A 26,168-nucleotide genomic window follows, 5' to 3' on the forward strand; every position below is an offset into this window, starting at 1 on the left:
TTAGCAGTCTTTCAAAGTAACTACTCCAAACATCTAGAATATCTTCAGTCTCATGTCACCTTTATCATCTCTAATTCCTTTTCCAGCACTTCTTTTCTCCATTTCTAAGCTTTTTTTCAACGCCTCGAAAATATTTTGCCACATTCCTGATATTTATTTTCTATTTTTTTACACAAGCCTTCCCGTGACTTTTGTTTAGCTACTTTTACACAGTGCTTCACTTTCTTACATTTTTCTCTGTATTCTCTAAGATAACAAGCTGACTTACTTGACAAGAATTTTCCATACACTTTCTTCTTTTCCTTGACTGCCTCATTAACTTTCTGACTCCACCATGGAATTCCAATTTTTTTATCCTTACAATCTCACCACATGCTCTTTGGCTGAAGTGATCAGTTGTCTTCAAGGTTTGCCATCCATTAAATTTTCAAGGTTTGGTTCTTGTTTTCAAATTCTTTCGTTTTTTCTTTCATGATGTTTGTGTATCTAGTCTACAGTTCACCTCTGAAAGTTGCTCCACTTTGATTAATTTTAAAACTTTCTTACACACTCTTCAATATGAAATTCAATTTTATCCTGCTCAGAACAAAATAATGATCACTTCCTATTTCAAATTCTCTGCATACTCTAGTGCCCTGAATTATTAATTATAACACAGTCAATAAGACTTTTCTTATTTCTTGCATCTTCTCTCCATGTGAATTTGTACACATTTTTATGTTGGAACATGGTGTTAGCAATAACTAATCCATGTCCTGAACAGAAATCGAACAGGCATTTACTGCTATTATTAGCTTTGTGCTTTTCTCTAAATTTTCCTAAAACATTTCTATATGTAATCATTTCCTACTCTGCTGTTTAGATCTCCAACAAGGACCTTCAAGGAGCTAGTATTTAACATATTTATTCTAATTACTTTGTCCTCTGCCCAATTAATCAGAATTATACTAATCCTTTCCTGCCATAATTTGATCAGGGAACACTTTCCTTGGTAAGGACCCCCCCCCTCCCAATATGTATTATGCACTCTAGACTAAAGAGATGGATGGATGTGTGTTTTAATGGTAGGACATAATTTAAAAAAAGTGAGTTAGAGTTTTGGAAACATAGCATAAGTAATAACTATCATGTATTTATGTACAGGATTGTTTCACTGATGAGAAGAACAGAGACAAGAGGATATAAGTAAGTGGATGATAAGACAACTCGGTCCAGCTTTTTTTTTTTTTTTTTTCCAAAAAAAGGAAATGAGTAAGATGGTGTCTAGACTATCATATGGTTTATGATAAGACTGAGGAATAGGAATTACATAAGATGGCAAACAGAAAGGAAAAAGAGATGATGTGATTCCTTCATAAGTTAGTGAGAATAAATTATAACTGATACAGAGAGGATTTTTCAAAATAATTGGTAAGAAGAAAACAAGAAGTGATTAATGTTATGTTGATGGGAGTACTTCATCATAAAGTCTTAGATGAGTAAGATGCACTTCCAGAAAAGGTGGTGAATAAATTTAAAGCAAGATATGATATGACAATAACTGAGTCAATGATAAGGATGTCCTATAATGTCATGTGACTCCAAGGAGGGCCAAAAATAAAGTTAAACAAAAAAAGAAATAAGAGAAAGACTCAGCTTATAACAAGTAAAAATCATTTTTATTACCGCATGATAAATTCAAGCTAACTCTTGCGTACATTATTTTGATATTTCAGTGTATGAGGATAGGTAACTGCTAACAAATTTGGTGATTTTTTTACAGCTTAAGTGGAACCTTACAGATAATTCAGTACCATCATTACATTTACAAAATCTAGTAAACCTTAATCGGATTAAAAGAAAACTGTACAGAAAAGTTTTAATGATTTGTTCCCATTTGTACATCTGGTTACAGAACTCTTATGCTATTATCAAGGTTGTATCTTGGTAATCTTAAAGATATTAACTAATTCATCCCAGCCACAATCTGCCACCTAAAAAAATATATAATAATAACAAAATAAATATAAACAAAGTTCATAAAATGTGAAAAATTAAATATAACTTTTATTCTATGGAATATAATTGAATAAGTGATGAGAATTCTAATACCTTCATATTAACTTTTAAAAGGATTAACTTATAATACCACAACAAGAAAATAAATATCATAATTAAATAAGTTACTGATATTTTACTGGATTTCAAACTATTATTTTTGCTCTTCAGAGCAAAAAAAAAAATGTCACAGAACAAGATATTGACAATCACATAACATGGAATCAATTCAAAAGTGTAATGAACAAAAGAATAACATTTTATCATGGCACCCTCTAGGACTGAAAATGGTTTTAGTATGACTTTTTTCCAAATTTCTGGTAAATTAATACAGTTATACTGTTGAGATTTGGGTAGCGTTTCATTCTAATATAAAGTCCAAACACAGTCTCTCAGCTTTGTAATAGCTTCTACGAGTCTACGTAGAAGGAGGGGGGGGTGAAAAGTTCTGATAACATAGAACAAAAATGATATTAAAGCAACTGATATAACCACAAGAAAGAACATGTCTTAAAACCATTTGACCCCCATGTTTCATCAATTTGTAATAATTTGTTCTTTTTCATGGTTCTACCTCAATTCCTTCATGGTGATTATGACAACTTTTCAGTACACCCCTTCATACACAGTATCACCATACTTGTTATTCATTTAATGACATGATATTCATGAGTGTGCCTAACAAGTTGGACACATTACTTTCCAGTAGGCTAAACTGCAGACTCAAGACAGTTTATATACTTTGCATGCAGCAAAAGATGAAGTTTGTTCTCACAACAGAGTTTGATAAGATTTGTGGTAAGAAGTGGTGTAATCTGTTTATTTAGCACTTTGTATCATCCCTTATATGTAGGGTACATCTTTCCAGACATATACCTGTTTATAGAGGATGGGAATAATTTTGCGGTGTTCTTGTGTATTGAGGGAAAGAGAAATGCGAGATTTATCTAATTAATAGGATTATTATAGCCATTGGTATATGGCATAGATAATTAAGTTCTTTGGTAAGAGCTGTGTCATTGGAACAACAGCCCTGGTCACATGTGTAAATGCTTTAAGGATACTGCATATAGCTAGTTGGGTGATGATGTGTTGTAAGGAGGAGGATGTACGACTTAATAAGATCAAGGGGTCTCTTTATATGTTTAGTATGATATGTTTAGTAAATATCTCCCAAAGCGTATGTTGGTTTTCTAAAAACACAAAAGAGATTCAACCATTTGAAAGACATGGCTAATTGTGTCCGGGAAGGGAATACAATTATTTGATTCTTTTTCTATAGCAAAGCAGATTTAGAATGCTGGCTGTTTAAATACACTAGATGTGACATACCAAATAGCAAAATCATCTGCAAATAAAAGTCAGATTAAAGGAAGTGTTGAGGGTTTTGTTCTCTAAGTGTTCCAAACAGAAACTGGATAAAGAGGACAGTTTGTGGAACGCTTATATTGTAGAGAACAATATAAATATATATTGTTCTCTACAATATAAATATATATTTATCTGACCGGTTAGGCTCTTGACGACTGCTTTTGTGAGATTTACATATTACTAAGTAATATAATTTTCCTGTTGGTGCCTTCAAATTCATAAGATTTTTAATATCTCACATTTATTTTAAATACTTAAAAATTATTTAGAATACTACATTTTGTATTCTGATAACAATATATTAATGCTATATCGTTGCTGAACAAATGCCATGCAATGACTTATGTAACATAATGCAGGCAACTCACACCAGAGAAAACTTGTAAGAATGAAAGGAATGATTTATTATTACATAGTAAATTTCCTTTAGAACTGCACTAATATTTTGGGAACATAAATAGATGTTTTCTAGTAGTCTGTTATAATGAACTCTTGTTCTGTTAGAATCAAGTTCATGGGTTTAAAGTAATGAGGAGAGAAAACTAAAATCAAATCATATAACACATGAACAAAAGACGTTTACTTTTACTGACAAACATGAAATAATCTGACATAAAATAAGATTTTTTTTTTCTTTACATATAACAATATAAAAATGTTATATTTGTTTAACATTTGTACAAACAATTTGTAAAAGCAAGTTTCAGATTTGAATGAGTTGGTAATGAATTACACAAGGATAAATGCAAGTTTTTGAAATGCATGTGCATTAATGCCAGAGATATTAGAAATAAGAGAAAGGAGTTCTAGGCATCAGTCAGCTCGACCTGGCAAAAAATTATGGGCATCAGTAAGACCTGATTAACAGAAAATGATATAGTTACAGGGATAGAATGTAAAGGATATTGTATTTTCAGGGAGGATAAAGGGAATAGGACAGAAGGTGAGGTATTGCAGATGATAGCTGAAGTATTTTTACATCAATTGTGTCATTCAGTCGTTTTCAACTCTTGGTGATCCTGTGAACAAAGCTCTCCATCCCACTCAGCATCTTGTCCTTTCTTTCAGTAATTGTAAGTTCAAAATGGCAAGTTCTTTTATGTTGTCCATCCAACTCTTTCATGGTCTTCCTCTTCTTCTCATTCCCTCGATCTTCCCCAACAACTGCTTTTTTCCAATGATTCATTAGCTCACATAATATGTCCAAAGTACATCAACTTCTGTTTAGCAATCATTACCTCCAAGGAGCATTCTGTCTTTATATTCTCTAAAACCTTCTTATTGTGTCATTCTTGAAATCCATGGGATTCTTAGTAGTCTCCTCCATACTCATAATTCAAATGAATCAATTAATTTGAATTGATTCATTTGAATTATGTATGGATTACTCAAATGAATTATGAGTAATCCATACTCAATGATTCATTTGAATTATGAGTATGGACTGATGCAAAAGCTGGATTATTCGTTTGAATAATCCAGCTTTTGCATCAATACATTACTACTGGAAATATCATTGCTTTGACAATTCTATTTTTTCTATTCACACCGCTATTTTTCATAATTTTTGTCAGGTTTAACATTGCTTTTTCCTCTCCTATGACTATCCTTCTTTTAATTTCATCTTCGCATTTACCATCATTTCTGATTCTGGACTCCAGTAAATCATAACTTTCAATGATTTCTATTTTATCTCTCTCTATTATGAATTCATTTAAATTGCCAGAAGCCATCACTTTTGTTTTGCTAATGTTTAAATTAAGCCCAGCTTTGTTACGTTCCATCTCAAATCAATAGAATCAACTGTTCCAGATCTTCCTTAGTTTCTGCTATGAGGGTTGTAACTGAAGTACTACAATCATCAAAATTAGAAGTTAAAGAGGATTTGGGGTCTGAGGGAGATGGTTCATTTGAAGCTGATTGGTGTGAGATAAATGCCAATAGTACAAAATATATTGTTGTTGCTGCTATAGACTGGGAGATCCACAGGAAGATGTAGATGCCATGCATGAACAGATTAGTACAATAAGTGGGATAATTACCTGAAATGACATGTTATAGAATGGACTAGGGATTTGATGATGAATCTGGTAACAGCATCCACAACCAAGTTAGACATGCTGCCTGCTTTCTTCCATAATTTGGGCAACTGTAAAGATTCTATGCACTTATTCATCAATTTCACCAGCCATTGGATGGTTACCGGACCGAAACGCTTTATCTGTTCTGTCCGAATGTCGTCCAGACCAGCTGCTCTATTCTCTTTCAGGTGACATATAGCTTTTCTTAATTCTTCTTCGGAGAATGGCAAGGCTAATAAATTAGTCTCAGCTTCTTTAATGCGCGTAAGATTAGTTTTTGGTATCTTCTCGTTTGTCCTGCCATTCAATATTAGCTGGTGAGCAATCTGGTTTGGCGTGACCTTTGTTACATAAACTGGAGTTTTAGTTGGATCGTTGATTAAACTATTCACCAGTTTCCATGCTCGTCTGCTATTCTGTTTCACATCCAAATCCTGTAGTACAGTGCTTTCCAAACTTTTCATGTTGGTGACACACTTTTTAGACAAACATAATTTCGCAGCACAGTAATTCAGTCTGATGTGGCTCTCATGGGTCACATGGCAGGATCAGATGTAGTTTAAGTATATGCTTTTGCAATTATATTTTGTATAACTATTAGAAGGTTTATTTAAAAATCTCTTCCTGTTCATCCAATACCGGGTTAATAAAAATTCACTATTTATAGTAGGTGATTAATCACTTACTCCTTTTAAAACTGATCCCATCATTACTATAACAAGCAACTCCTTCTGATATTTGATAAAATCAAATACCATATAACTCTTTTAAAGGTTGCATGATATAATTAGACTATACTCTTGTCTTGAGGGCACGACACAGTCTATTAGCAAACCAGAGGTTAAACTTGTTTCACAACACAACCTATCTCATGAAAATCTTTCATTTTTATTAAAAATATATAATACAGTATGATAGAATAAAAACCACATCAAGTGAGCTGAAATGATTCTCTCTTCTTAATTTTTCAATGTATTTAATAAGGGAAAACCGATTTCATAGCTTGCTTGTAAGGTTTTTCGATCATACTGTATTTTTATATATAATAAAATATACAAAATAAATATAAATATAAATATATATATTTATTTCCAACATTAATGTCATTGTTATAAGAAATAGAAAGAAAAGAAAGAAATATATAATAATAGAATTTTAATGAGATATATAAGCTTCATGGGATGAACACAGCTTTTCAATATTTGGTGGAATGGTAGATAAAGACACTCCCATTTCGTCATCAAGCATTCTTAAGCTTCTATGTTTCAATGTCTTCAAGTTTGCCATCGGTGAAAGGACACTTCACACATGTATGTAGTGGAAAACTGCAAAAGAATTTTAAATGCTTTTTTACCTATGTTTGGATGCATTTTTGAGGCACGAATCCAAAAGTTGTCTAAATCACCCTCTTCATACATCATTAACAGACTTCGATCATTTTTTATTTCAGCTAATTCTTCTTCTTCAATAAGTGACAAGTTAATCATTGCAGTTGAAAAAAATGGATTTCTGATCCAATCATAGTCTTGTATTTCAATATTTGGGAAGTAGTGATGAATTTTCTCTCTTTTCTCTCCAAGCATTGTTAAATGGTCAACAATTAGCGAGTTGATATCACATTTTAGTTCACAGTCTGCAGTTTTGGAAAACATTTCAAAATTTCCTTCTTTCACTTTCCTTTTCCAAATTTCTATCTTGTCTCTCATAGCACAAATTTTATCCACCGCTGTTAAGATATTTTCTCCTTTTCCTTGCATACTGGTGTTTATTTTATTCAAGTGTTCAAATATGCCAATTTTGTGCACCATAATTTGTTTTGAATTAGATCACAGAATTAATTTTATTGATTTTCCTCAAAACATATAAGCATCATTTCCCTCAATTCATATACATGACAAAGCACTCGACCTCTTGACAGCCAACGAACTTCTGAGTGTAGTATAAGTTTTTTTAAATTTTGTCCCCATATCTTCACAAATTTTAGCAAATAATCTTGATTTAAGAGGTCTACTTTTAATGTAATTGACCATTTGAACAACTTTGTCTATAACCTTTTTTAATTCATTACCAGCGGTTTGCGTAACTAGTGCTTCGCAATGTAAAATGCAATGAGTAATTAAAATATTTTCATTCTATTTCTTTGCTGAAGCTGTGAAACCTTTTGTTGAACCAACCATTGAAGGAGCACCATCTGTGCATATTCCTACACAATTTAACCATAGCAAATTATTTTTCTTCATGAAGCAATCTACTGTTTTAAATATATCTTCGCCTCTAGTTTTCATTGGAAGTTCTAGACAACACAAGAATTGCTCAATAATTCTGTTAGTATGAATGAAACGTATAAAAATGAGTAATTGCGTTAACCCACTGACATCTCTTAATTCATCTAACTGCAATGTAAAAATCATATTATCGTCTTGAAAAATATCTTTTATTTGCTGCTTAATGTCAGCACTTGAATACGTCTTCCAATCGTGTAATCTGTCAAAGGGATTTTATTAACTTCTATCTAAAATTCAGGCCCAAACATTGTTCGAACAATAGCACAGCAAGATTCCTTTATAGTGGTTTCGGCAATAGTGTGTGGCTCCTTGTTTTTGGCAATTATTTGAGCAACCAAGTAACTTGCCTTTTGAGCTTTCTCTGATTTCTTCATTCTCTGGTGAACGATGTAGACTGCTTCTTTATAGATTTTGAAAACTCAATAAAGTATTCTATTGGCTTTTCTGACAAATGACTGTGTTTTGAGGTAAAATGGCACTTTAATTTGTTTGGTACCATACTTTCATTTGCAAGTATCACCCCACAAACTAAACACTGGGGACAAGGATGGTTTTCATTACCAGAAAATGTGAACCCCAATTTCATATAATCTTTATTGTATAAACGAGGTGTGGAAAATTTTCCTTTACACTTCTTCCATATTAATATAGACCATTCAACAGTTGATTCTTGCATAGTTTCCTCTCTAGTCGATACATTTTGTTTATCGCAAACGTCACCTTCAGCTTTTCTTTTATTAATTAGAAACTTATTCATTTTATGGGTAATTCAACACCAATTTGATAAATAAAACTGTGCAAATTTATTTTAAAGCTTTAACAGTAACTAAACATAAAATAAAAGCACCAGCTCTTCGTTTATTCACGTTGCAGTTAGAATAAACATTTGTATGAATAAGTGGGGTGCTTTATTTTTATTGGTCGAACGATAATAAAACCGAGTGACTACTACATGATAAAACCAGAGGGATGAATTCGGCTGCATTCATTCTCCATTATTTATTGAAATATATTGATATGAAATATTCTTAAAGGTTAAAAATAATTAAAAGATAGTTTGTATATAAATTTTGAAAGTGAAATTTAAATTCTAGAACATAAAACATCTTGCAATTACATTCTATTTAAAGTAAAGTATTTTTGTGACTCCTTAGTGCGCCTCTGCACAATTTAGCTTCTGTTTACATTTACTGTCACTCATACTTGAATGAACTATAGAAAACCCCAATGAAAACGAAACTGATGGTGATGGTTGCATGCAAGTTGGTATAGACTCAGGGAGAGGATTCTGAGAGGTTGACCAAATATCTTCTTTAACGCGCTAACTAAAAGTCATACCGCTACTTTGCAAAATGGATTCCGCTGTGGAAATGTTCAGCGATTATTCTGTTTAACGCTTTATGTTCGCGACACACCTTCACACTGCAGCCAACACACAGTTTGGAAAACTTCGCTGCAGTAGCTTCATCCATCTCTTCTTTCTGCCATTCGTGAGTTTGTCCAACAGTTTTTTGCTCGCCTCAATTGTGTCTACAGTGAAAGGATACTCTTCGTATCTGATTTTATATTCTTTTAGTTGTTCTGTCAGATCTTCATCGAGCCCAGCGATGTATTGAGTTCTGCACCCTCGTGGTATGTGCTGCCGAGATACTATTTTCATGGTATTCATGAACTCTTCATAGTTACTTGCATTCGCTTCAAGAGTGTTTACTGTCTGATCGAGTTCCTTCACAAATCCGTCCCATCTTGCTTTTTTAAAATTAAACCATCGCTCAAAAGGTACTATCTCTGGATTGATAATGGCTCTGACTTTACAAGTAACAGGTCTGTGCTGAGTTCTTGGTATCGGCTCTTCTACTATTTTCGTCATTTGCACGGCTACTTGTTCACTGATAAAGATGTTGTCTGGATTGTAACCTCTTCTCCACCTTCCACTATTGAATGATGGTCTTAACTTGGGGTCGTGGATTAACTTCAGTCCTCTCGCAGCCCAATTTTCCAGCTCAGCACCATTCCTGTCAGTCATTTTGTAGCTCCATGTTAAACTCTGACAATTAAAGTCTCAGAGTATTATTTTGACCTTCTGGACGTTAAAGTTGGCAGGTTCTTTGAAGACGTTTGAAACGGTACATAAACCACCTAATTTTCATTAGGTGGTTTATGTACCGATGTGATTGTGCAAGACTTGATCTCGATAGTTAATATCTCTATATTATTATGGGATGTCACATGTATAGATTTGATATCCAAGTCTGGTTTAGCAAATATAACACTACCATATTGCTCGTGTGGTCTCTCAGCTACTAATTTCATACCATGAATTTTTGGTCTGCTGCTATTTACTCCTTGATGTGTCTCCTGAATAACTAAAACATCACATTTGCATGTATCATACGTCTGCTAATAAAACTTCCTTTTCAGATGAGAGTCCTTCAATATTTCTTGAAGTTGTCTTAAAAACTAGCCCTGAAGAAGGCCAATTTATAGTTCACGATTGTTCGGTAGCTGAAGGATTAGCCGTTGAATTTCAACGTTGCCCAGGGTATGCCCAATTGTGAATTCTGAGTGATTGCCTTTATATAATGCACAATCTGTGAGGAGGCTCCTTCATTGTACCCCAAAGTTGAGGAAGATGAGCATATTGAAAAATATCAATGTGAATACAGCAAGTGGGACTTGAAGACATGTCAGTGAATGTGTAAGAGAACTGGCACTGCCTCTGATGAAGTTGTTCAATATAAGTCTCAGCTCTGGCAAGGTTCCAAGCAGGGGCACGCCGGCCATATGTGCAATGTGTGCAATGCACACAAGCGCCAAGATAGTAAAGGTGCCAAAGAGGAGGAAATACTTTTAAAAAAACATTTTTTAAGTGATTTTTTTATTGTGGGGGGGGGGGGGATAGGGGCACCAACTAAAGTTTTGCACACAGATGCTGGACACTACTGGCGTGCCCCTGGTTCCAAGAAGTGAAAGAGGGTAAGATGGTTCCTTTACATAAAGGTGGCTCTAAGACAGAAGTAGCAACTACTAATGAATATATCAGGAGTGTTTGTTAAAGTATTAGAAATGTTGGTTAAAGGTAAAATCCAACAGTGAATGGATTCGGATACAATACTCCATAGGAGGAGCACAGCATTGTAAAGGGTAGGTACTGCCTTAGTAATTTATTCACACTTCATATCCAGTATTGGATGTACTAGTTTCCTCTATCCAGTTATGAAATGTGAATAAATTACTAAGGCAGTAATTTACTAAGGAGATAAAAGTGGGAAGCCCATTGCTACACTTTCAATTTGTTTAAAGAGCTGGAAGATGTAGATGGCATGCATCGGCATACCATCTACATCTAAATAAGTGCAAGCCAAACAATTCTTATGGGAAACTTCAACTATGGGGCACAGACTAGAAGAAGGAAAGGAGTCAAGACATGATGGAAGTGGAATTGTTCCAGCTAAAATGGCTGGCACAATGGCAGGGTATAAATTTTGGACAGGAGAACTAGTGTATCATCTACTGGAACATTTCTAAAATAGGACAACACATCAAAGCTCATTGAGCAATTGTTCTCCTCTAATTTGAAGACTTTGTATGGTGGATTTAAAGTTGTGGAGTTTTTTATGCATGATAATGTCTTGTTGATGTGTTTGTTGAGTTTGGATGCCAAGTGTTTAGCTAGTTTATAGGTAAGACAATTTATGGCATCCACGATGGGGCACAAAGAGACTTTCGGTTTATGGACTTTAAACATGACTTGGCTTACACACAGAAAGACAATAATCTTATGAGTAACATGTTACAATCTTATAACATGTGAAAATTGCCAAATGAGTTTAAAAAATACATAAAATATCCCAAGAAGTTTTTTCTCTACACAAGTATAGAGAAAGACTTTCTCTCAAGTGTAGAGAAAGGATGCTAACTGAGAGTCACTAAGTTAGTATCCTACCAACAATTTTCAATGGCATGAGTTCCCCTATTTATCTCATATTAAATATTTATCCACACGTTTTTCTTTTTTTTTTTAATTAAAAAATAAAAAAAAATTATCCAAAACTAGCCCAGATACAAACAACTCCAACAGATATACTGGCTAAACCAGATTGGACAGATATCTGTTCAAATATGTCCTACTATAGAGAGATATCTACCACAAAGAAAACTACACCAATTAGACATTATAAACTTTCTAGCACTGTTTTCATTCTTTCTTTTCTAATGGAAAAAACCAAATCAATCAGCTGTTTGGCTTTGGTGATGGGTCTTCCACTCAGTGCTAACTTATATGTGGAAAATTTCAAAGAAGCAGTGCTTACATGTAGAACTAAACATATTCACAGTTGTTCAAGCGATGACATGTTAACTGTTGGTGCATGCCCACAAAATCTATCTGTCTCTCTCTCTCTCTCTATCTGTGTGTGTGTGCGTGCATGAATATCCAAAGTAGATAAAGCCATCAATAACTTGAAACATGGAAAGCAGCTGGAGTACATGATATTCGACAGGAAATGCTTAAATATGGAGGCATAAAAATTTTGCAGTGGCTACGCTGTTCAGAGGACTTGATTAGAAGGTCGAATTCCGAATGACTGGAGTAGAGCTCTCATAGTACCCATCTATAAAAAAGAGAATAAAGCCGAATGTGAGAATTACATAGAAATTTCTCTATTAGGTGTTCCAGGTTAGATTTATGCAAGCATACTTGAAAAGAGGTTTGAAAATGATTGTGGAAGAGAAAATTGGAGAAAAACAAGCTGGGTTCAGGCCAAAAATGAGGTTATCGAGATCTCAAGATGTCAAAATAGTTGAGAAATCATGGAAATATGACAAGGATCTGTACTTAAGTTTTGTAGATCTGTAAAAGGCATATAACAAGGTGCCCGGAGAAAAGGTTTTCAAGACACTACAATTATATGGAGTGAATGGAACATTATCCAGAGCAACATAATCGATATTTAAGTTGTCAGTCATCAGTTAGAATTAAAAGAAACACAGGAAGATGGTTTGATGTAAAATCAGGGTAGGACAAGGATGCACATTATCTCTACTCTTATTCATCAGCCATATAGATCACATTATGAAAGTTGCATTAGGCCTGATATTGGAATTGAAGATGTCAAACTTAACTCTTTGCTTTATGCAGATGACGTACTCCTAACCACATCTAGTGCAAATCTACAGGATTCACTAACTAAACTGAATAACAGCTGTAACAAATTTGGCATGAAAATCAGCAATAAAAAGATCAAAACTATGAAAAAACAGGGGCATAGAAAACTTCAGCTGCATTCTGAATGAAGATCCCATTGAACAATTAAAAGATTTCAGCTATTTAGGCACAGTTTTTAGTGAAGATGGCAGGTTAAATCTGGAAATAGACAACAGAATAAGCAAAGCTGGTATGGTGGATAGCCAGCTGAATAAATTTATATGGAACAAGAGAGAAATTAGCCAAAACACCAGTATACAAGACAGTGTGTTGAAACTAGTTTTAAATTATGGATCTGAGAGTTGGGTTAGAAATAAAGTACTTGATTAAAGCACAAAGACACCGTAAATATGAGGGATCTGAGAAAAATTAGGGAGGTGAACCAATGGCATCAATGACAGAATCATATTAAAAATGAAGATATTAAGAAAGGAACTTGACATTATTAGCATTCAAGAATATGTCTGCACAACTAATCTAAGGTGGTATGGCTACTTAAATAGAATGGGCGAGGAAAGGTTAGCAAAACAGGTGTTTGATACCAAGATGGCAAGAAAGAGACCCAAAGGACACCAAGGTCCAGGTGGATTGATTTTTAGTTAGAAGTACATTAGAAGCACAAAATGTTAGATATGGAAATATTGGAGTGCTCACAAGTAATAGACTGATTTGGAGGAAAATTGTTAATAGGAGATTCCTATCCTTCTTGTCCATCCTAGGACGGGTTGAGTCCCCTCCTAATGAGGGATTACTGGCGTATTAATGCAGCTGGTTCGCCACTCCTCTACTACATCCCCTATGGGAAATATTGAAGACTGTAATCCGTGTGTGTTCATGGGGCTGGTTTGCCTGCTTGCAAGATGAAAAACACTGCTGTCCACACCCAACCGGCTAACTTGGCTATGGCTGAGGAAGATCCTTAAACTCCTCACATCGTCGACAGGAATCGAACCTAGGACACTCCTTCCCCAGACATATGGTTGCGAAGTGCATAGCCACTAGGCTAACCACACAGACAATAGGAGATTAAATAATAATAATGTAAATTTAATCATGGTGTTGTTATAATAACCTGAACACTCCTTGGGGCTATATATCATGAAATAGATGACAATCAACCACCTATATAAAAACACACTTAGCACTGTCAGTGAAGCAAGGATTAGAGAAAAAACATGGAACTTTTTGAAGCCCCTTAAACCTCAAAAAAAGTAGTGGTCTACTAACTACCTGAAAATTCACACACACATACATACATACCTTATCCAGTGGAATTTTATAGATAGTTTTACCACTGGGTTATAAAGTATATTATACACCCAATCCTATTTTTACATGGTTTTGAAACACAGCTGACAAAAATAAAGTCATCTGTTAAGTATGTAATTTCTTTTTTAATTCTAAGTTTATTATTTTTGTCAATCATAAATAAAATTTAGTGTATTTAATTTATTATTTTTTATTATGTTATTTTCATATTGTGTTCAAATTACATATTTTCATACGATGCTCATATTAAAATTTATAAGAAATTTCCAATAAATCAACCTGTGTCTGAAACAATGCCTCGAAAGGTTTCCGATATAAAAGGTAAATTGTCAACAAATGTAGATGAAGGTGATATAAAAAGCATTTTCTCAGAAGAAAGTGATTTTGAACCAATTCACAAAAAGGATGCGCTTTCTATCAGAAAGGCAACTTGGAATAAAAAATCACTATTAAATCCTAATTTTGCATTTCCGGAATTGTGATTTTTTTTTTCTTTTTGAAATTAACAAAAATAAACAAAATTTGTGTTTATTTTACCAATATTACTAATTTTTGAAGTTTCTTTGACGTTATCTAATATTTTTTTATATACTGTACATACTAGATGTCATTTTTTAACACTATTTTTTCATCATCATCATCAAATTCCTGCCATGTACCCTCAAGGGGTGTTCAGGATATGATAGTACTGCATGAAAAATTTACATCATTACTAACTTCCAAACTACAATTTTCCTCCAAATCGGTCTGTTACCTGTCAAGACTCCAACATTATCAGATCTTATATTTCTGTCGTCTAAGGCACTTTGTACCGTTTCAATCCATCTATATCTTGGTCTTCCTCTGGGTCGTTTTGCTGCCAACCTGGCAGAGAACACTTGTTTTGCTAATCTTTCTTCGCCCATTCTGTTTAAGTGACCATACCACCTGAGATTAGCTCTGGTAATGCATTCCTGGATGCTGACAATATCAAGTTCTTTCCTAATATCCTCATTTTTAATATGATATTGCCATTGATGCCATCTGTTTATGCCTATAATCTTTCTCAGGACTCTCATATCTGTGGTCTCTAATCTTTGGTCAAGTGTTTTACTTCTGACCCAGCTCTCAGATCCATAAGTTAAAACTGGTTTGAACACTGTCTTGTATACAGCTAATTTAGTGTTCCGACTAATTTCTCCCTTATTCCATATGAATTTATTCAATTGACTTCCTATTATACCAGCTTTGTTGATTCTGTTGTCTATTTCCATATTTAATTTACCATCTTCACTAAAAATCATGCCTAAGTAGCTGAAATGTTTTACGTGTTCCACAGGTTCTCCGTTCACAACACAGTTGACATTTTCAATGATTCTGCCTATTTTCATTGTCTTTGTCTTTTTATTGCTGACCTTCATACCATATCTATTACAATTTAGTTATTCAATTTAGTCAGAGAATCTTGCAGACTTGTAGCAGATTTATTTAGAAGTATAACATCATCCGCATAAAGTAAAGAGCTGACATTAACATCTCCAATTTTGATAACATGTTTAACACCACTTTCCTTCATAATGTGATCCATATAGATAATGAATAACAGAGGGGATAATGTACATCCTTGTTTTACACCAGATTTAACATTAAACCATCTTCCTGTACTTCCTTCAATTCTAACTGCTGACTTACAACTCAAATAAAGACTAAGTATTGCTTGATATGATGCCCCATGGACACCATATAACTGTAGTGTATTGAATAGCTCCTCTCTTGGCTCCTTGTCATATGCCTTTTCCAAATCAACAAAACTTAAATACAGATCTTCATTATATTCCCATGATTTCTCCACTATTTGTCGTAAAGTGAAGATGTGATCCTGACAGCCTCTATTTGACCTGAATCCAGCTTGTTCTTCACCAAGCTTTTCTTCCACAATTCTTCTCAACCATTTCTCAAGTATACTTGCATATATCTTACCAGGAATGCTCGGTAGGGATATACCTCTATAATTCTCACATTCAGTTTTATTTCCCTTTTTATATATGGGTACTATGAGAGCTCTACTCCAATCATCTGGAATTTGTCCCTCTGTCCAGGCGTTCTGAACTATGCAGTGCAGCCACTGTAAGACTTTTATACCACCATAGCATTTCTGGTCGAATATCATCTACTCCTGCTGCCTTTCCACATTTCAAGCCTTTGATGGCTTTTTTTACTTCAAGTATGGATATGTATTTCTGACTGCATGCCTGGTCAGTGTTTTTTATCACTGTGCTGTCATCACTGCTTGTTTCATTTATCAAATTTTCAAAGTAATTACTCCATACTTCAAGGATATCTTTTTTCTTCCATTTTCATGTCACCTTTATCATCTCTAACTCCTTTTACAGCACTCTTTCCTCCATTCCTAAGCTTCTTCAACAACCTCCAGAATATTTTGCCACCTTCTTGATATTTATTTTCTATATTCTTGCCAAAGTCCTCCAATGACTTTTGTTTAGCTAGTTTTACAGTGTTTAGCATTCTTGCATTTGTCTCTGTATTCTCTAAGAGCACAAGCTGACTTATTTGCCAGGAACTTTTGATATGCTTTCTTCTTTTCCTTCACTGCCTCTTTAACTTCCTGTGTCCACCATGGAGTTCTAATTTTTCTATCCTTGCAGACAACTTCACCACATGCCTCTCTAACTGAAACAATCAGGGTTTTCTTCAAGGCTTGCCACTGAATATACAAGGTTTGGTTCCTGTTCTCAAACTCTTTCATTTATCCTTCAATAATCTTTGTGTATTTTAGTCTACAGTTCACATCTGAAAGCTGCTCAACTTTTATTCGCTTTAAAACTTTCTTACATGTCATTCTTTTCAATATGAAATTCAATTTTATCCTGCTCAAGACTAAATAGTGATCACTTCCAATTTCAAAACCTCAGTACATTCTGGTCCTGACACTGGTCTTGCACCAGGGAGAAAACACCACTATCAACAATAACATAGTCAATGAGACTTTTCTTATTCCTTGCCTCTTCTCTCCATGTGAATTTGTGCACATTTTTATGTTGGAACATGGTGTTAGAATAACCAGTCCATGTCCTGAGCAGAAATCCAACAGGTATTTGCCATTATTATTAGCTTTGCTCTTTTCTCCAAATTTTCCCAAAACATTTTTGCATGTCTGACAATCACTTCCTACTGTTATTTAGATCCCCAACAAGGACCAACTTTTCCTTTTTCATTGTGTCAGTAGCTTTCTCTAGAGCCTCAAAAAATTTCTCCACTTCTACCTTAGTAGAACCTTCTGTGGGACCATAGACACAAATAAGTCTCATTATCCAGTTCCCCATTCTGATATTTGCCCAAATCACTCTACTCGACACTGCCTGCCATTCAAGAAGATGAGCCTCGTATTTTGTGTTGAATACTATGGCTACTCCTTCTTTTCCTTGATTGTCATTGCCTAAATATAGCATTTTGTATTTATTGCTCAGAAAGATCTCACCAGTTTTTGTTTCAGTCACCCCTATTATGTCGATCTGGTACTTATCTAATTCCTCCGCTAGCTCCATTTCTTTGCCCTTCAGGCTTCTTATGTTGATAGTACCGATCTTTAACTCTGGTGATGTTGTGTTGGGGGGTGTTTTCAGATTTGTTCCAGTAGCTGACTTTTCGCTTTTTTTCCCTGGTTCCCTGGCGAAAACAACGGGGGCCTTGTTTAACCGGGCGATGCCCCAGCCGGCATGAAATTTTGTCATATTGTACCATCACTATTTTTTTTTTACAAGTTATTCTTTGGAATGTATATACTGTATAAAAATAGGATTGGGTGTACTTGACAAGAAACTACATCTCATCTTCCTTTCATCACAGGCTCAAGCCTGCCATGGTCAAGTAACCTGATTTCTGCTTTCCTATCTGCAAAGAAATTATATTTCTGCTTTAATCCTTTACCCATGTAATTTTGTAAACAAACAAAATTTACATGTCATGTATCTTCACAACTTGTAAAAACATGATGGGAAGGGTCACTGCTTAGACTGGTTTTTATGTTTATTGAGGTCAAAACCTTCCTTATCAATGGGAGCTAGACCCAGAAAGATACCAATATTAAATCAATGCAGAAGTCATATATTTTCTATATACAAGTATTAAAATGGTTTACTGGCATATTAATAAATATTCCAAATCAGAGATAGCTATAGAAACTTTTTCTGCTGGATAAACAAAGTATATTATCTTGTCTATCTATATACAAGTAGACTAGTCATGAAGATTCTTTGTTTACTTATGCTTAGGTAAAAGAAACAAGAAATTTATTTCTTATGAAGTGTAATATATCCAAAGAAATTTGAACCTACAGCCTGTATATTAGAGAGTGAGAGTGGAGATACTATCCACCCAATTAGAATGGAAAATCTAGTTTTAATCCAGTTAACTAGCTTACCTTTAATCTATCCTTTTAGTTTCAATCCTTAAATAATTTTGGCAGAAAAGTTCCATGCATTTTCACTAAATAAGTTTGAAAAAGCAACAAAAACATTTTTCACTGCATGATAAAATAATATAAAACCAAGTTTTTAGGCCAGATATCTTTTCTGCTCATTATAACCTAAAGATAACTAATAGCTAATTATCAGTCGGTGGGTGAGCAAATTTTTCTAAATTTGATACAAATAAAATCCAAGAATTGGTCCAATAGCATTTAACTATACCTGATCAGGAACATGAAGACTGAAATCCAAGCCATAAACAAATTCTCGATGATGCTGTAGAGTATCTACTGGATGAGGTGTGTCCCAATTCCAAACTCTAAAAAGCAAGAACGAATAATAATTATCATTCTGCTATAATAACACTAATTAAATTACTGTTATGGTTAAAAACATATGTAAAATAACAGAAAAGTAAAATAACAATTATCCAATTTAAACTTGACAAGAAAATATATTCTTATTTAATTCTTTATTCAAGTGTAACAAACAAAGTTTGTATATGAAGAATCTTCCTGACTAGGCTACTTGTATATTGAAGCTGATGACTTCACATCAATTGCCCTAGTATCCCATAATACAAAGCATCCCAGTATAATGCATAGCAATATAATATAATGCAACAGTATAATGCATAGCAATATACACTTCTTTCAGAAGTGTATATTGCTATGCATTATGGGATGGGCCACTACTCAGACTGGTTTGAACCTTTATTGAGGCTCATCACTGGGAACCAGACTCAGAATAGATACCAAGGTATCTATTCTAGGTTGAATTGACACAGAACTCAGAGAGAGAATCTACCATCTTGTGCCTTTATTTTTATTTTTTTTTTTGAGGGGGGGGGAGCTAATATCATGAGAGCTATGGAGATATGTTTTTATGTTTTGATTTTTGTTACTTTTTTTTATATGACTGACCAAGGAACATTGCTCACTGTAAAACAATATCTTGTGTCATTTTCAAAATATTATTCTAAAAAAAAATGTAAACGAAAAATTGAACAAATCTGAAAACAAATCCCAACTCAACATCACCAGAGTTAAAGATCGGTACTATCAATAAGAAGCCTGAATAGCAAAGAAATGGAGGAATTAGCTAAGTACCAGATCGACATAATAGGGGTGACTGAAACAAATAAGACCAAAACTGGTGATATCTTTCTGAGCAGTAAATACAAAATGTTATATTCAGGCAATGACAATCAAGGAAAAGAAGGAGTAGTCATAGTATTCAACACAAAATACGAGGCTAATCTTCTTGAATGGCAGTCAGTCTCAAGTAGAGTAATGTGGGCAAATATGAGAATGGGGAACTGGACAATGAGACTTATTTGTGCCTATGGTCCCACAGAAGGTTCTACCAAAGTAGAAGTGGAAGAATTTTTTGAGGCTTTAGAAAAAGCAACTGACACAATGAAAAATGAAAAGTTGATCCTTGTTGGGGATCTAAATAGCAGAGTAGGAAATGATAGTGAGACATACAAAAATATTTTGGGAAAATTTGGAGAAAAGAGCAAAGCTAATCATAATGGCAAATATCTGTTGGATTTCTGCTCAGGACATGGACTGGTTATTACTAACACCATGTTCCAACATAAAAATGTTCACAAATTCACATAGAGAGAAGAGGTTAGGAATAAGAAAAGTCTCATTGACTATGTTATTGTTGATAGTGATGTTTTCTCCCTTGTGCAGGACACCAGAGTGTACAGAGGATTTGAAATTGGAAGTGATCACTATTTAGTCTTGAGCAGGATAAAATTGAATTTCATATTGAAAAGAATAACATGTAAGAAAGTTTTAAAGCGAATAAAAGTTGAACAGCTCTCAGATGTGAACTGTAGACTAAAATACACAAAGATTATTGAAGAAAAAATGACTGAGTTTGAGAACAGGAATCAAACCTTGGAGATTCAGTGGCAAACTCTGAAGAAAACATTGATTGATTCTGCCAGAGAGGCATGTGGTGAGGTTGCAAGGATAAAAAAATCAGAACTCCCTGGTGGACACAGGAAGTTAAAGAGGCAGTGAAGGAAAAGAAGAAAGCATATCAAAAGTTCCTGTCAAATAAGTCACCTTGTGCTCTTAGAGAATATAGAGACAAATGCAAGAATGCTAAACACTGTAAAACTAGCTAAACAAAAGTCATTGGAGGACTTTGGCAAGAATATAGAAAATTAATATCAAGAAGGTGGCAAAATATTCTGGAGGTTGTTGAAGAAGCTTAGGAATGGAGGAAAGATGCTGTAAAAGGAGTTAGAGATGATAAAGGTGACATGAAAACTGGAGAAAAAGATATCCTTGAAGTATGGAGTAATTACTTTGAAAAACTGCTAAATGAAACAAGCAGTGATGACAGCACAGTGGTAAAAAACACTGACCAGGCATGCAGTCAGGAATACATATCCATACTTGAAGTAGAAAAAGTCATCAAAGGCTTGAAATGTGGAAAGGCAGCAGGAGTAGATGATATTCGGCCAGAAATGCTGAAGTATGGTGGTATAAAAGTCTTACAGTGGCTGCACTGTATAGTTCAGAAAGCCTAGACAGAGGGACGAATTCCCGATGATTGGAGTAGAGCTCTAATTGTACCTATATATAAAAAGAGAAATAAAACTGAATGTGAGAATTATAGAGGTATTTCCCTACTGAGTGTTCCTGGCAAGATCTATGCACGTATACTTGAGAAACAGTTGAGAAAAATTGTGGAAGAAAAGGTTGGTGAAGAACAAGCTGGATTCAGGCCAAATAGAGGCTGTCAGGATCACATCTTCACTTTACGACAAATAGTCGAGAAAGCATGGGAATATAACAAAGATCTGTATTTAAGTTTTGTCGATTTGGAAAAGGTATATGACAAGGTGCCAAGAGAGAAGCTATTCAATACACTGCAGTTATATGGTGTCAATGGGGCATTATATCAAGCAATATTTAGTCTTTATTTGAGTTGTAAGTCAGCAGTTAGAATTGAAGGAAGTACAGGAAGATGGTTTAATGTTAAATCTGGTGTGAGACAAGGATATACATTATCCCCTCTGTTATTCATTACCTATATGGATCACATTATGAAGGAAAGTGGTATTAAACATGATATCAAAATTGGAGATGTTAATGTCAGCTCTTTGCTTTATGCAGACGATGTTATACTTCTAAATAAATCTGCTACAAGTCTGCAAGATTCTCTGACTAAATTGAATAACTAAATTGTAATAGATATGGTATGAAGGTCAGCAATAAAAAGACAAAGACAATGAAAATAGGCAGAATCATTGAAAATGTCAACTGTGTTATGAATGGAGAACCTGTGGAACACGTAAAACATTTCAGCTACTTAGGCACGATTTTTAGTGAAGATGGTAAATTAAATATGGAAATAGACAACAGAATCAACAAAGCTGGTATAATAGGAAGTCAATTGAATAAATTCATATGGAATAAGGGAGAAATTAGTCGGAACACTAAATTAGCTGTATACAATGTTCAAACCAGTTTTAACTTATGGATCTGAGAGCTGGGTCAGAAGTAAAACACTTGATCAAAGATTAGAGACCACAGATATGAGAGTCCTGAGAAAGATTATAGGCGTGAACAGATGGCATCAATGGCAATATCATATTAAAAACGAGGATATTAGGAAAGAACTTGATATTATCAGCATCCAAGAATGCGTTACCAGAGCTAATCTCAGGTGGTATGGTCACTTAAATAGAATGGGCATGGAAAGATTAGCAAAACAAGTGTTCTCTGGCAGGTTGGCAGCAAAACGACCCAGAGGAAGACCAAGATATAGATGGATTGAAACGGTACAAAGTGCCTTAGACGATAGAAATATCAGATCTGATAATGTTGGAGTCTTGACAAGTAACAGACTGATTTGGAGTAAAATTGTAGATAGGAAGTTAGTAATGATGTAATTTTTTTCATGTAGTACTATCATATCCTGTACACCCCTTGAGGGTACATGGCAGGAATTTGATGATGATGATGATGAAAAAAATGTAAATATTTTTTCATAAAATATTTGAAATTTGCATAAAAAGATTGAATATATATTTGAAAAATAAGCCAAAATGGATCATTGTAGGTAGTTTTTAATAGAGGAAAAATTCTTAGATATGTTGCCTAGAATTTGGGAAATTAACTAGGAATGGAATAAATTTTTCAAGAACCATTAAACAAAAAAGTGCATCTATGGAGTTTATAAAGTTAATAACCCAAACAATGTCAGGTTGTTTTTCTATCTGCTATATAAATCTGAGTCATTGGACCTATCACCATTAGAATTTGAATTTTTTTACGTCAAAATTTGCTTATAACAAAGTTGGAAAGCTAGTCAACAAGAACAAAACAGTGTCAATAGTTCAAGTTGATCTAATAATATATTTCAAAGACAGAAATTTTTAAGTGCCATTTCTTGGTCTAAGAAATGGCAGTTAACATTTAATGGTTTAAAATGTAAAGTCCCTTTAAATGAATAGTTGTAGTTTCCCCTGTATCAATGTCAGCCTACCTTCTGGGTGAGTATAAAACTGGAGGGTGAAAAAGGCAAGAATGATAGTACAGTTCAAATAAGAAAATTCCTAAGTAGTGCAGTAAGACTAACAAAACTACAAATGGGATTTCTTTCATTAAGTTGCTGGAATTTTGTCAGTAAACACATCAATGTAATTATCATTTTAATGATGGTTAGGCTTAAGTACTTACACAAAATCTGAAGTTGCTAACAATAAATAAACAAAAAAAAAAAAAAAAAAATATATATATATATATATATGTATATATATTGATATTATACATTACAATATTTTTGGTTCAAGAAGTGATTATGATAAGTATTTGGAAAACATTTATGGTCAGTATTAAGGAACTATACTTATGAATGATGAGCATATGAAATCAGGGCATTTTTATAAATGATAACTTAGCCTATGCAAGGTTGACAAACCTACAGCACATATTACGGTTTTTCAAGCCACTTCAGCTGTCCAATAAGCAAGGAAATGGCCTCATATAAGGCAATGAAAATGATCTGCTATCTAAAGAATTTTAAAAACATTCGTACTACAGTGAGTTCAAACCCCTAAGTCTGTCAGCTGTAAAGAAGAGATGCTTAATCCCCTCTCTGCATACACACTCCAGGCCACCACTATTATTACAATGCCTGCAATTACATGTTATTACAATGATACTACTAAATCGTATTAAAATAAAAATGCAAATAGCAAAATGCATATATTACTCTTGATAATATGGACAAGACTATATTATTTTTGATAACTGTAAGGGTGTATCTGCAGTATTAATATTCCTAGTTCATGTCTTAATGTCCCCCCCGCCCCACAATAACAGTGAATGAATTTTAGTGGCTTTCATTATTTACTTCCAAACTTATTCACTATGATTTGAATGTGCTATGACATCAAAAAATTATAACAGGGATTCATAAAACTTCATCCAAAGGCATAACTAATAAAAAGGACAGCAAAACACTGCTTCAGGACCTAAGCCCCAAGCAATCACATTTCACTCTTTTTTTTTTTAATCAATATGCTGCCAGAACATTACAGAAACTGCTGAAACATTCAAACCATACTTAAAATTACCTTCAGATTTTTACATCAAAATATCAATCTAGATAAGATCTAGCAAAGATTTAATCATTCTTCTTGTTGAGAGGCTTATACGCTGGTTAAACATGATAACTAATAATTAAGGAATTGACAGCATACACTAGAAATATAAATTAAATAAACTTTAATATATACTTTCCGATATTTTGGCAAACGTCACGTTGCCATCTTCTTGGGAACTTAATACAAAGACAAGTGCACACAAGTACTACATAACAGCAAATGAGAACCGAAGCTAGGAAGCTAACGTTTTCCTAAAGTCCTGATGGTGCCCCGCGAGCTATATTGGTAGTTCTTAGCCTTTGGGCTGAAGTTCTTCTGATAAATGTTTCCCAAATTTGGTGCAGTCTCATGCATCCAAATTTGTTGAGGTTTGGCATGTTCCTAAGGGATGAGGCTGATTCCACGAATAGTCTTTCATATTTGAACTTGCTGCGGTGTATTACTGTGGCTTTCTTCCATCTTATTCTGTGGTGAGTATCCAGAGCATGGTCTTCAAGCCCAGAGTGGCTGTACTGGTGAAATCTGATGTAATCCTTGTGTTCTGAGATTCAGCATCCTAGGCACCTCAGAAAAAATCAACAAAATCTTAAAAAAACATGACTTGACCACTTGTTACAGACCACATAGAAAATTGGCATCCCTTATCCACTCCACTAAAAACAAACCACTTCCCCTAGACCTACCTGGTGTATACCAGGTCCCTTGCAGCTGTAAATTGTCCTACTTTGGCCAAACAGGCAGGACAGCAAATATCAGAATCTCAGAACACAAGGATTACATCCGATTTCACCAGTACAGCCACTCTGGGCTTGCAGACCATGCTCTGGATACTCACCACAGAATAAAATGGAAGAAAGCCACAGTAATACACTGCAGCAAGTTCAAATATGAAAGACTATTCATGGAATCAGCCTCAACCCTTAGGAACATGCCAAACCTCAATAAATTTGGCTGCATGAGACTGCCCCAAATTTGGGAAACATTTATCAGAAGAACTTCAGCCCAAAGGCTAAGAACTACCAATATAGCTTGCGGGGCACCATCAGGACTTTAGGAAAACGTTAGCTTCCTAGCTTCGGTTCTCATTTGCTGTTATGTAGTACTTGTGTGCACTTGTCTTTGTATTAAGTTCCCAAGAAGATGGCAACATGACGTTTGCCGAAATATCGGAAAGTATATTTTAAAGTTTATTTAATTTATATTTCTAGTGTACGCTGTGAATTCCTTAATTATTAGTTATCATTATCTAATCATTCTGTACACCTTAACCATTAAGGTGTACAGAGTATCACTTATACAAACAGATGAAATATATTAATTAATGGATATATGAACTGTGACATGTGAAATATAAATGAAAAATATAAGCACAAATGATTGGTCTCCAAAATCACATCTTAAAAAATGAATAAGAGAGTGGTCCATATTCCATATAAAACTAAGTTACAATATTTTAAAGAAACAGCCAATACAACAACCAAATCTGAGAAAAAAAAACCTGTCTGAAACTTTAAAAAAAATCTGGGTAGAACATCCGTGCCAAAGACAAGAGAATTTACATTCCAGCATCACACACTTAAATTGACTAACAAGATTGTTAAGCAAGTCGTGAATGCAAGTACCTTCAAAAGAGGACACTGAACCTTACATTAACTCCCACGACCCAGGATTCTACAAAAAGAGCACAAAACATGAGAGAAGCTTAATAAATATAGTGATTAAGAATCTGATTTAATAAAAATTTCTTATATAATCATTTAATAACTTAAGAACTATATGATTAGTAACTAATTACTAAAGATACAGGAATTGTGC

At 34.2% G+C, this 26,168-nt stretch overlaps 1 protein-coding gene across 2 annotated transcripts in view; it reads right to left on the bottom strand.

The window, feature by feature from the left end:
* Positions 1-1,636: 1,636 nt before the first annotated feature.
* Positions 1,637-26,168, bottom strand: part of LOC150095928 (peroxisomal targeting signal 2 receptor-like) — a 110,698-nt gene continuing 86,166 nt past the window's right edge. For both annotated transcript variants that reach the window (XM_090409155.1, XM_090409154.1), the window contains exons 9-10: positions 18,938-19,034; positions 1,637-1,973 (exon numbers count right to left, since the gene is read on the bottom strand). In XM_090409155.1, coding sequence (XP_090265281.1) covers positions 1,911-1,973; positions 18,938-19,034 — 160 coding nt within the window. In that variant the 3' untranslated portion in view covers positions 1,637-1,910. The remainder of the gene's footprint in view (positions 1,974-18,937; positions 19,035-26,168) is intronic.

This window comes from Typopeltis vanoorti, chromosome 19 (assembly GCF_054136105.1).
Source record: "Typopeltis vanoorti isolate ZY-2024b chromosome 19, IOZ_Tvanoo_1.0, whole genome shotgun sequence".
NCBI lineage: Eukaryota > Metazoa > Arthropoda > Arachnida > Uropygi > Thelyphonidae > Typopeltis > Typopeltis vanoorti.